Source organism: Podarcis pityusensis, assembly GCF_964106645.2.
Source record: "Podarcis pityusensis genome assembly, chromosome: 5".
Taxonomy (NCBI): Eukaryota; Metazoa; Chordata; class Lepidosauria; order Squamata; family Lacertidae; genus Podarcis; species Podarcis pityusensis.
Genome location: NC_138032.1, coordinates 39,032,807 through 39,046,260, shown reverse-complemented (window position 1 = coordinate 39,046,260; position 13,454 = coordinate 39,032,807). Strand labels below are relative to the sequence as shown.

The 13,454-nt window shown below is 38.8% G+C and overlaps 1 protein-coding gene across 1 annotated transcript in view; it reads left to right on the top strand.

Moving 5' to 3' along the window:
• Nucleotides 1-13,454, top strand: part of STAG1 (STAG1 cohesin complex component) — a 113,277-nt gene that overhangs the window by 29,994 nt on the left and 69,829 nt on the right. The window contains exons 2-3 of the mRNA XM_081006661.1: nucleotides 2,760-2,886; nucleotides 12,529-12,631. Coding sequence (XP_080862787.1) covers nucleotides 2,858-2,886; nucleotides 12,529-12,631 — 132 coding nt within the window. The 5' untranslated portion in view covers nucleotides 2,760-2,857. The remainder of the gene's footprint in view (nucleotides 1-2,759; nucleotides 2,887-12,528; nucleotides 12,632-13,454) is intronic.

Here is a 13,454-nt window from a genome sequence, read left to right as displayed (position 1 = left end):
TACTTTCATTGTGTCGCGATGTTAAAACTACCCTAAAAGGGGGATAGCATAGCTGGTTGCACAGTGGGTAGTAGAAAAGAATATGTTATACTATGTCTGGCATATTTTTAAAAATCTGCAATGTCTATCGTTTCTGAGGATGTTTAAATATCTGCCGTTGACAAAAGCTGAGGGGAAAATATTCAGATGAGTGAACATAAAGGGCCTGCATTGGACTGGAATTATTAATTTTGAAATAGGTGCCCCTACAGCCCCAAACTCTGAGCGTCCTCCGGTATGTGCAGCTCTGAAAAAGGCATTTCCCTTCTTCTCCAGTGTGCTTCAGCGACATATATCAAAAGATGTATGCACACTAATCTTCTGGCATAACACAGCAAGAAGCATGAGACATCGTAGAGCTAATCTATGTATTTATTTTATGTATTTATTTACACACTATGTACAGTCAAAGGAATCATGGCGTCCTCTCTCCAGCTCCGAGAGGGAAAATAGGACAAGTAAAAGCAAAAGTACAGTACAGTAGTACATACAGCGGAAGAGATCAGACTGTCTTCCATTCCCACACTCTTCCCAGTCAGGCATGTGATTTATACCAATCACATCTGCAGCATCGGAGGCGTGAAATACTAACGAGGATCTCTGGTCAATGACCACAAAAGCTGCTAAGAGATTTAGGAGAGTTAACAGGATCACACGACTCCGATCACCCTTCTGAAGGTCATCCATCAGGGTGAAAAAGGCTGATTCTGTCCCCAAACCAGGCCTGAACTCAGACTGGTAAACATAATCAGTTTCATCCAAGACTGTTTGATGTATGGTGTATAGATCCATTCTTATATTGTGGAGGTTAAATTATTGTGCTAAGGTCAAAAATAATATAACAGCCACGTCATTTTTAATATCTGGAGGGGGCATCAAATGTTGCTGTTGGACCACCCTGTTATAAAGTATTTGATACAATACTGCATGGGAATTCATGAAACTAGAGGGGAAAGAGCATTAATGCAAGCATTGCAAGGTGGAAGAAAGGCAAAAAAGAATTGCAAAAAGAAAGAAAACAATAGTTGTGTTACAAGGCAAACAATGCTTTTGGGAAAACCTTAAGGAATTGTACTGCTTCTGGCAAGCTAATTAAGTTTGTGGTTGATTGTGGTTATTGAATGGTGATTTAAAAGTATATGTCACCAGGCTAAGCATGCTTCCTATTTGCCTCTAAATAATTCCCCCCCCCCCCATAGGCCATATCAGAAGTTTGAACTGTGCAGTGTCCAAATTATGCTGATGAAGTGCAGTGGCCTGGTTATCATACTATGATAAACCATAGTTTGTCTTAAACCAATGGTTTAATTGTGAATGTGTCTCTCGCGGCTGTGTGGGTCCCCATGTAGTGCCAGCATGGCTCAAACAGGCCATAATGTTTCTTGCTGTATTATTCAAACCCAAATCATGGTTTGTTTCAAACAAACCACAAACAGTAAGCCAGAAATAAAGGCTTGCTGTTGGTTTACTTTTGGCGTACCATTCGAGGTTTGGTTGAAACAAACAAGCTACCGTTCAAGTTCAGTTAACATGACAAGCAGTGTTAGAAACTGGGATAGAAAACCTAGAAGCCAAATGGCTTCTGGGACCTGGGTTGTGGGCACCAAACAGAATGTCTAGTCGCCCCTTTGGGGGACAAGTGGGCCGGCAACACTATTTATTTATTATTTTGATAAGCATGAACTAATACGCAATTCACACAAGTGGCACATTGTTAATAAAACATTTTTAGCAGAAATCGTCAATACATGTTTAATTTGGTGTTTACAATAAAAATATTGGTACCGTACTTCAGTCTCCAAAACACTCCACTCTTTATTGTTAAACTCCTTAACATATTGTTTGTCCTTAACATATGCTTGGAGGCTTCAAAGTGCATTCATTTCAGTAATCCTTGAATGTCAGCCAGGTGCAAAAAATGGCACCCAGACTTTCTGAGGTGCTTGCAAATGGAGAATCTTTAGCAAAAGGCACCTGGTGCCCTGCGAATTTTGAACCCTAATGACAAACCATACTATGGTTTATTAGAACTGTACGGCCACCCTGCGGCAGGGAGAGAAGCCATGCAAGTTGCATGGCGAGGGATGGGGGGTTCACAAAAAACACATGGCTTAAGACAAACTGTGGTTTATCATATGCAAACCAGCCATATATACGGTAGTTCATTTCAACACCTAAAAGCAGTACTATTTTTACAGGCCTTTTTAATGCTCTACTTTTAATTTCTGATATGCTGTGTTTTTATGTGATTGTTTAACTCTCTGGAACCTTTGGCCTTGTATTTTTACTTTTTGCAGTTTTAAAACTATTTCTTTTATTTAAAATTATTGTTTTAAGTGTGCTTTAGATTTTTATTTATTTGGATTTGTAAACTGTTACCTTTTTATATGTCACCCAGTTAACAATTGATATATAAAATGAACAGTTGAATATGCATTTTTCACATGAGGTTATGATTAAGATGCTGTGAAATGCTTCCCATTGGTTTTGTGCATTCAGAACACTAAATATTATATTGGCCAGAACTAGAAAAACATGTATAATCCTGACTGAAAAATCCACCCACTTTTTGTACATTCACAATGTGGAAGATCCTCTACCTCACATTTGGAAAATACACATGACTTTGATCGAGAGAGTCTTCTCCCTATCCTTTGGTTTATTGAATCTACAGTTTCATTTCAGAATTGTGGTTCTTAACTACCTTTTTTATTTAATAGGCTGGATTTGGAGATTTCTTGAAAATAATTACGAGATTGGCTGATAAAGACGTCACCACAAGATACTCGTTGGGTTTTAAAACATAGTGGCCTACATCATGATTACTTCAGAGTTACCAGTCTTACAGTGAGTAGTTCATTTTCTTTCTTTCTTTCTTTTAAAAAATCAACAGCCAAATATTCAAAGTGCATTGCTTACCTTGTATGGTAATTGAAGTTCTTACTGTGTGTTTGGTATCTGATGACACACAGCTCTACTTCTCCATAATAATCTTGAGTGGGCTGGGTGAGGGCCAGTGAACTGAACTTCAACCCTAGGAAGACAGAGGCACTTTGAGTTGATAGTTCTTATGTCCACAAGATGGGCCAGCTACCTGTTCTGGATGGGGTTGTAGATCCTCTGAAAAAACAGGTTTGGAGGGTGGCCCTGGATCCATCTTTTTCACTGGAAGCTGAGGTGATCTCTGGTTGGAGTACCTTTTACAGCTGGTATGCCAGCTGCTGCTGTTCTTGGTTAGGGATAGTCTGGCCACAGTGATCAATGCATTTGTAACCTAAAGACTTGATTATTGCTATGTGCTCTATGTGGGGGTATCCTTGGGCCTGGGTCAGAGTCTCCAGCTAGTACAAAATGCTTTTGCTAGACTGTTGAGAAGGCAGACTATCACCAGCAGATAACGCCAGTGCTCAAAAGTCTGTACTGGCTGCTTAAAAGGTATAAAAAAGAGGTAAGGCTGCCTATACGCTGTTGGGCCAGGTTGAAGGTCCTTGTGTGTTAATTTACAAGGCTCTTAACAATTTGAGTCCACCTCAAGGACTACCTGATTCTTTAGATCTTTGAATGATCACCGAGGTTTTCATGGAAGTCACTGTTAGTGGTCCTCTATCGCTTGGATGCATGGCTCGTGTTCACCAGGAGCTGTACATTTAGTATTGTGGGCCCAAGTTTATGGAATTCCTTTTCAGTTGAGGTCAGACAGCCCCCCCCCCCAACTTTCCAGTACCTACTTAAGTCTATTCCAGCAGGCATTTTAATTGATGTTAGATTTTATAATTTTAAATGATTTTTATTTTTTGTATTTTTGTAAACTGAAGTGAAGTGGTTATATATATTGTTTAAATAAATAAAATAAATAATCTGAGTGAGGTTTCTGAGAAATAGTAACCTTGGGTATGGTGCTTGTACAAAGGACCAAGAGTTTCAACTACCAAAATCCCCACTTGTGTACTGTAATTTTTTTTTAGGCAGGAGGTCATGTATTGTTATCTGTGAGATGGCCTTCCGGGACAGGGTTTATATAATGTGTTTGATGTGCTGCAATTGGCCGTAAAGTTGATTGGAATCCTGCTCTGTTGGGGTGGGGAAGCAGAAGTTTTCGACTTTTCCTGGATTTCAGTGGGACTCTTCATCTTTTACCCTTTCTGCCTCTATATCTTTCTTTTATATGATAGCTAACATTAGGGAAGTCAGTCTGAGCCATACCTACATGACCCTTGGGAAAATAGAAAAACATGCAGAACAATTGCATCTTATACACACTTAATTTGTGTAATTTCACCAATATGCAGTTGAAGGCAGACTGGTTTAAATTGCACACGTTAAATCTAAGCAAGGCAGAGAGCTTAAAAACTCTTTATGCACTGGGTCCGCTTGGGTTACCCGGCACGTGAAGAGCTTTTAAACTCTTTGCCTTGCTTGGGGGGCAAGGCCCACTTGACATGGCAGTTTTGGCATGCTTGTGTGAGTTTCTGCAAAATCTTGCATGTGCATCCCTGGCCTCCCAGAACCTGCGTGCTGGGTGGGCATTGCCCTGGAAGCAAGTCAGAGAGCTCAAAAGCTCTTTTTGGGTGGGAAAACCCATGCTGACCTGACACGAAAAGAGCTTTTAGGCTCTCTGCCTTGATTGCTGGGCAAGGCCCACTCAGCACACAGTACAGCTGCTAGCTGCCATGTGGCTGCAAAGATTTGGATATGCACAATTTTTGTGTATGTGTGGAACCCTTGGAACTGAACCTCCACGTAAAATGTGATTGTAATGTATAGAGAAAGTTTGAAAATAAACTCATCAGCTTTGTAGTAAACAAAATTTCATTATCTGAAGCAGATGATGCTGAAGTCTATTGCCTTGTAGAGATAGAAGAAACTTGCATATGTTTTTAAAGGTTCAGAAAAATAAACATTTTTTGGATGTAATTAGGAAGTGAAAATACATTTGGATATTAGTTATACACAGTTTGCTGTCAGTCCCAGGGACATCAATAGGAATTGCAGCTTCCTCCTGTGCATGTTAATATAAAAGCTATGATTCCATTGCAGGGGGTTGGACTAGATGACCCTTTTGGGTACCTTCCAACTCTACAATTTTATTATTATATGAAATGTCCTAATAGCAGTATCTCCTTGGGTGAGAAACAGAGGAAGTGACTGCAGTGAAATCCTGCTTGTTCTCCTTGATCTCTCCACAACTTTTGTTATTGTTGACCAAGGTATCCTCCTAGAGTGGCTGAAGGATGTGAGGTTGGGGGCACTGTATTACAGTGATACCATTCCCAGCTTTAAGGCCATTATTAGAATGTGCTGGGTGGGGGGCATGAGTATTGTTTGGTGCCCTGGGAGTTGGTACCCTGCAGAATGGCACAGAACATTTTGTCCCCCATGCTATTTAACAATGATGATAAAACTTGTAATATTTAATACATGGCATCCAGAGTTCTCAAATTTGTTTCGTTGATCTACTGTCAGATAAATGAACAAATTTTGATACTTAACCATTGAGGCTATATATCACAATTTATTAATCTGTTCCCTTAATGTAGGGGCTCTAGATAGTCTTCATTTCAAGAATGACTTGCCATATGGAGCTGCTGTTTAAATAGCACAAGTGCAAAGGTCTCTCTAGGAGCATGTTAATCAGGTTTTGGACATTTGGGATCCTGACCATAACATTTTAAAATCCCAAACAACTATAATGAACAATTTTTTCTGGCTTAACAGCAAATTTACCAGTGTTTAATGCTTAATTTCTGAACCTAGTAGGGCCAATTTTTTTCTTTGTTTAGAATCTTATGCTTCTTTTTAACTGGGTTACTGGTGTTTAATTCATCTTTTTATTATTTGTAAGCCACTTTGATTATTTTTATTGCAAGGCAAATAGAAATACAAAAAAGGAAGAAATATATCCTTAATCCAAAGTGCCTGTTGATGGGTAGTGGTTGCTCAATATTGTGAGGGAACTGTACTCAGATATTGATTCTGAGACCTTTATTTTTTGAGGTCAGAGCTGTTTCCATTCCCCGCAGTTCAGTTTCTGCCAAATAGTTAAGCTATTTGTCTTGCTGTCTACCATTTAACAAAGCTTAGAAAACTGTTATGTAACTTATGCAAGCTATATTCATTTCAATGTAAAGGAAACCCTCAAAACAGTGTTTAAAAAGTGCCATTAATTATTCTTCATTTATGGACTTTAAAAACCCACAACAAAAATGTGAATGAGTACTCATTGTTTCTGTTCCTGACCACAGACAAACATGAACTGCAGCAATTTCTACTTCCTTTTCTATTGGAAATACCGAACATGAATAATTAGAGATAAAGAGTGGGCACCTAAGTTTTAGGGCAAATGTACCTGCTGTGTTTGGGGCAAGTAAAAAATCGCAAGTCTGTTTTAAAGGTGTATTATATGCGCGCAGCATCTCAGATTGTTCTCTTCCCTCTGACTGAATAGCCAGACTAGATATACTTGCTGGATAGACTATGGTGAGTTTCTCATGACTTTCCGTAGAACAGTTCAGTAGACAATGCACAAATCATTCTCATTGTTTATTAGGTTTCCCCGCCTAAATATGTCGTATTGGTGTAGCCTTATTGGAGAGAGAATTCCATGAGATTAGAGAATCCAGTGGTGTGAGTTTGATACTCCAAAACAAATCATATACAGGGTGAGTCTTTTAAAAGAGGCCCCGTGGAACATGTGTACTCTGTATCCACGGGGCCTCTTTTAAAGGACTCACCCTGTATATTCTGCTGCTTAATACTAATAGTTAATGGTACAGAAGTTGGCAGAGTATCTACCAGCAGATAAACTAGGGAATAAAATAAAATTTATTGGCTAGGCAGGTGTATATAGACCTGGATTCTCATCAGAACTGCAAACATTTGAGATACAGGAGCCACAAAGCCTTTAATACTGCTGTGAGGGTAGGTGAACTGCAAATTGAAATAAATGTTCCTAATTGCATGTGTGATTGTGCACTTTGATTGTGATGAAGAAATTACACTCAGTTCAACCATTTAATTTTTTTATCATTACATTTATATTCTGCCCATCCTCCCAAAGGAGCCCAGGCAGCAAACACTTCTGTAGTTAAAAACCAATACAATTAAAAAACAAAAACATTTCAAAATGGCTAAAAACATCTAAAAATAAAATTTATTGGAAACGTGCCATATATATTCATTTTTTCTTCAGAATATGGGAATTTAAAATCATGTTATTTGTGTTGCGTAAGAGAATAGCAAGAATATGGTTGCTACAAGATTCTGTGCTCCACAGTGCATTTTTGGTCTTGCTTGGTGTATTTCTTCAAGCAACTGCAACTGGTGATGGTTACTCTGGAGAATATATAAGCAATTTATTTTCTGCTAACAGCAGAAAAATGCTGCTATTGGACAAATAAAGACAGCAATCTGCCTTTCTGCAACTATCAGATTGCAGTTTCCCTACCCTCCCAAAGGAAACCCGTTAGTCCTATTAATTGGTGATTCTAGTCAAAAGGTTTCTTGATGTACAGTGTGCATGTAGTATATGAAGTAACTGAGAAGGTAGTGTATGAGCTAGTTTAAATACTTTAAGTGGGAATCTGCTCTAGCTTTTGATAAAAATTAGAACTTGCGCCTGTTAGCAGAATTACCCTGGGGCATTTAGTAATAATGAATGTCAACAGAAAGTCTCTTTGGTGTTAAGAAGTATAGGTTCTAATCCTGACTCCACCCACCTTTAGAAGTGCCCCAATAGGTTTTCAGGACCCAAATTGTTATATTCTATTTTAGTATCCTATGAAACTACAAGCTGCCAAAGACATATAGTCATAGGTATGGCGCTCATAGGATATCACTCCCTGCTGCTTGCTTCCTAGCCTCATAACTGCTTTAGTCTTTTAAATTAAAAGCTGCTGTGATATTTTGAATTAAAAAGTCTTAAATTTAATAAGCTAAGCTCTTGGTTAAACAAGTTGTGAATTTACTTCTCTGCCCACCATACCCGGTTGCTGAACTTGAACAAGTGCGGAACTTGCCTAGTGGTTTGCCACTGCTGCTGTGATGATTTGTCACAGAGGCTCCGCCTGTTCACAGAGCTCTGATTCCCTCACAGACTCCCCCTAAATATATACCCTTTACCTTCTCCATCCAACTCTTACTATAGCCAATTGGTAAAGAGTGCCTAGATTCAAAGGGTAATGCAGGTAGATAGCTTGCATTCCCAGGTGACTCAGCTGAAAAAATGAACAATCAAATGTGTGAACTAGAAGTGATTAAAGGTCAGGTGAGTTATTTGGGAAGCACAGCATGGACCACTTTTGTCTAAACCTTACAGTTTTCATTATTAAACCTTTTTTATGTTTTCCCCAGGGATTCTAACTTCATCATTTGCTTACCAAGGTAGTCATACCAAAAATTGTGACTGCCACAACACTTTGTCATGGAAGCAGAGATCAGGCTTATTTTTTTCCTTTACTCCTCAGTTTCTAGTTCAAAGCTGGGAAAAGTGGCGGGGACTTGGCACTATGCCACTAAGGTGCTCAGCAACACAGCAAACAGCTCCTAACTTTCCCAACTGTGGTGCTAGGGAGCGGGTTATGGTTGCTGCACCTTTGTTGGGACCATCCCCACCCACTCAAACTCTGTTAGGAGGAAGCCAGGGGCTCATTAGAAAATGGCAGCATGCTTTCCATGGCAAGTGTGGTAATGAATGAAAATGTGGACCCTCATGTTTAGCTAAATCTGCTCTGAAAGCCTCCTTACTGCAGCATTTTCAAATTTAGTCTGTTTAACTTTGGTCAGACTTAACAGCTAGAGCATAACTGAAGAGGATGTAACTTGAGATATTGTCTCCTCAGCTCTTAAAGTGCTATTCTGTTTGTTTTAATGACATCAGGAATTAGGTGTTTATGAAGTGGGCATGAATGCAAAAAAATATTTTTAGAGCTAATAAGGTTGGATTCTTCTGTAATGTCCCAATTAGTCTTGTATGCTCCTTACTGCCTGACCTCTTTCTGTGAGAGTAGTCTTAAACGGCTAAGCCGGTCTATTTTGCTGATAAAACAATTGTGTGGCTTTTATAGCTTAAACCTCTATATTACAAGCCTTGTCTGTGAATAAAATATTTTTTACCTTACACATCTTCCAAAAGTGACATGAAAGTTACAATACCCTATGTAGAGGGTTTTTTTTTAACAAGGGTTACACTACACGGGGGTGTAGCGAGGTAGGCTTATGCGTGCTCTGCTGATGTGCGCAGGAGTCAAGAACGTAAAAACTCAGAAAGTGTTCAACTGGTAATCCATCATTAAAGAAACATATCTAACAATGAGAATAAATTGATCTACATGGGAAACATCAGGGGTTGAATCTACTGATAAACTAAAATAACCTGTCTGTTTGATGTTGCTCAGTATTGCTTCTTGATGTGTATTAACCATCAATTGGATAATCACATATGGTTTTGGAAAAGTACAATGGCTGACCAGAGCCTTTACCTACTGGTTTATGTGAGCACACTGGAAGGGATCAGTTTTGGCAATTAATTCAAACAATCCAAGAAAGTTACCATTGTTTGCTGAACCAAATGCTTCATCAGCTCCCCTAAACGCAAAGCCACGTTCTGCCAAATCACTACAATAACTCACTGAAGTATGTGCCTCCAATAATCCTGCTCTGCTTTGATTTGCTCTTCGAGTTTTAATGTGAGCGTTTGACCACGCTTTCTTGTTAAGTTCGTTAGCATAGAGTTCATATGATTTTTAGAGCTTCCTTGGGTTTGACCAAGATAAACATGATGCCAGTCATCAAATCCAGTAGAAGCTAAAGCTGTAGTTGAGCTAGTTTGGTTAAAGAAAAGTTTGCACACAAAGCAGTAGACCTTTCATTTTGTGGGAGAATACACTAGCCATTCTCAAGGGTAGGCCATTTACTTTGGTGGAATAGAATAAATTATTTGAGCAGAATTGGGCTTGGTTTTTATATGTTCACTTTGAAGTGCTAAAAGGTCCATCCAGTGCTGACGTTCCAATGGACCTTTATCAATCCAGAATGATATTTCCTTGTTATTTAGTGTGGTCCATAAGCCCATGCCATTATTGTCTCTGAAATTACTATTAGCATGAACAGTTGGTATTTTTGTGTCTGTAATGCTAGGACTTTCGCTGAGATCATTTACTTTGTTTCCCCATTCTTTAAGACAGTAATGAGCTTGAACTGCTTCTTTCAGTGTAACTATCTCATGGCACGTTCCCTCAGTACCTTGTGCCTTTGGCTGTAGTTCCTGTCACTTCATTGTCACTTTCTCCAGAAGTTTCTGTACTTGTAGTGGTACTTGGGAAGCTGTGTTCTGTATGTGAACTGGTTGTTCTTCAGTATGCTCAGACTGCTCATATAGTCCACCTGATTTTCTTCTGTTTGTAAAAATGAATGTTCTGTATATGAGCGATTCTGTAGGCCTGTTTCTGCATGCTGTACAAAGCCATATGATGTGATTGGCTTTAAACGTTGGAACATTTCCTTCTGTTCTGTTTTCGCTTTCATTTACTAGCACCACTTTTATATCGCTTACTCATTATTTTCACAAAAGTCAAATTTAAATATTATGATTCACAATGATATAAAATAATCCTCCCTTGTTCTCAAAATGCACGCTGTAATGATAGCCAGTGATCTGAGGACTTGTATTGCTTCATAATTGACTTTATCATTTGATTTTGAGTAGCTTTAAAGCATGAACTTTATTAAACAGTAAGTAGGCACCTGTGTAACTGTTATGCAGTCATAGACGGATAGATCATGTGTTTAATGTTGCTAAGCAACTGGGCCTAGGTAGTAAAATTTGCCTGTTTTTTTTTGGTTTTTTTTTTAATGGCAAGAGGCCAAGTCCTCTCCAGATTATGAGGCTTTGGGCTATAGCCCACTCAGATTGCATGTAAATCTGGCACTGTTCTCAACTACGGTTTAATATGATGTGTGAACCAGAACAAAGTCTCCTTTAGATAGCTCTCAATGCCAGCATTTCTCATACTTGTCTTAGAAATTTTATACATTTCCCAAGGTGTTACATATCGTACAGAAGCCATTTTGTAGCACTGCTCTCTGAAATCCAAATCAGCTACAGATCATTATTCTCCAAATAAACATTTTCAGATTCTCCTTTAATTTCACACTGCCAATCTTCACCTGCTTTTAACAAATGAACATTTCCCCCTCTCCCCTCCCTTCTATTTTAGTATGAAAGAGTTTTCTTAATTGAGGTACCAGTTACAGGCAAGAATGGTCTTTCCCGAACCCTTTACTTAGGCATTCATGAGTGCTGTGGCATAGATTTATATTGCAGGTAAAATACCATTTTGTTTTTTTGACTTTGGGTTAGGAACAACTTGCAGCAATGATGGAGCATCCATAGCTCAGTGGTAGAGCACGTACTTCACATCGAGAGGGTCCTAGGTTCAGTACCTGGCAGCTCCAGTTAAAAGGATCTCAAAGCAGGTGATGGGACAGACCTCTTCTGAAACTGTGGAGAGCTGCTGACAGTCAGAGTAGGCAGTACTGTACTATGAGAATAAATAGTCTGACCTGTTAGAAGGTTTCCTAAATCTGTGCTAACATTTGATGTGTGAATGAATGCCTTGAAGGGCTTTCTCCAACCTACTGAAACAGCAAGTAACAGAATCCCTGGAATCTCTGTGGCCCTCCAGATGCTGGTGGACTAAAGCTTCCATCATCCTTGGCACCTGTTCTGTAGGATAACATGTTGGTAGACATTTAACCTGGGCCTTTTCACCATTTTCAGTTTTGTTACTTTTAGCTGTTGGCTATTGTTGTTTGGAGGTTCTTAAACCAATATTTGCTCTGGGCAGGATCTGAACGGTCTCATCACTTCTGTATAATCCTAATGTTGTCAGCTGTAAAATGAGATGGCTTTATTTTTTTACTGTGTATGCTATTTGTGAAAGTTTATCGGAGAAAGAGAGGGAGATACAGTGGGAGTTATATACCAGGCATAGGGAGCAGCATGGTAGAAGGCAGAAGTGGGAGAATGTAGCCAAAGCAGTAGTAACCTGATGATTCGTATGGAAACTTCATTTGTTTTGGGTGAACATTCCATGTTTCTACAATACTATTAACAATAATGTTGATTTTGATTTCAGTAGTTTGTTGTTTTTTTAAGTGAATTTTTTTAAGTAAGAGAAAAATGTGGTTAAAGATGTATATTCATCATGCCCTAACTAACTATTATCCCAGTCGATTTCCACCCCATATTCCAAGCATTTTAATGTCATGAACACAGAACTGATCCAGTTGCATGCTGCATCGTCCACACTCCTTCCTGTTAGTAGTCATCCTGTGAGCTGAAAGCTTCACTTGCTTGACAACATGCATTTTGGGACCAGCTTTACTAGCCCCTTAGTTGTGTTTAAAAAATAGAGTTGGGGCCAAATATTTACTCAGTTATGCATTAATAATTTGTTTACTAATTTATTTTTAACTGGCATTTTCCTTCAGGGATTCTACAAATGAAACTACTGCACATTCAGATGCTGGTAGTGAACTGGAAGAAACTGAACTGAAGGGGAAAAGAAAACGCGGTCGTCCTGGCAGACCTCCAGTATGCCACTTATTTTTTCTTTGAATATCTGTTTTAAGACTGTTCTTGCATTTCATTTTCTTAATTTCCACATGAAGTTTTCTTTATATATTAATCTGTATGAAAGCTTGCCATGTAATTGGTAAACAAGTTGTATTGGATGCTTTAGTGCAGCAGAAAGCCAGCTTGTAAGAGAAGTTAACCCTACATATTTTGTTTTGTGTCACATATATTATTTTAAGTATTCAAGCAGGTTTGATATGCAAAATGTTTGAATTTTTTTTCAAAATATAATGTTTGCAAAATATAATAAGACTGTTTTCTGAAAATTTCAAGAAAATATTTTGCTTTTGCTGGATGAATTGTTTACCAAGGTTGTTAAAAACAGGGTGGCATACCAGCATCTTGCAAGTGGATTTCTGCTTATGCTTATGTTCCTCTCCTCCACTCTGCAGTCTCTTGCATGCCTCCAAAACCTGCTCTAGAGCAGGGGGCTGTCAGGCAGAGAGGGAATGCAGGAGGCTACGTGGAAAGGAGAGGCAGAAGAAATTGCATTTCACAAGTAGAATTCCGTTGCACAATTAGTTGGGTATCATTGGATGTCACCTATAGGATAATTCATGTTGCTTAATTATTATAATAAACCTGTTATGGAAGATTTGGTTTCTCAGTTTTGCAGGAATGCTAGAAAATGGTTCTTAGTTAAAGGGTCTCTAGAGCACCATCAGCTATGGAGATAAACCTTTACTCTCATGAATCCTAGCCTGCTCTTGCTACTTTCAGTTTTTGCCACTCTTTTAGATTCTTATAAATTACCTCATGTTTCATCACCCTCTCTCTTCTT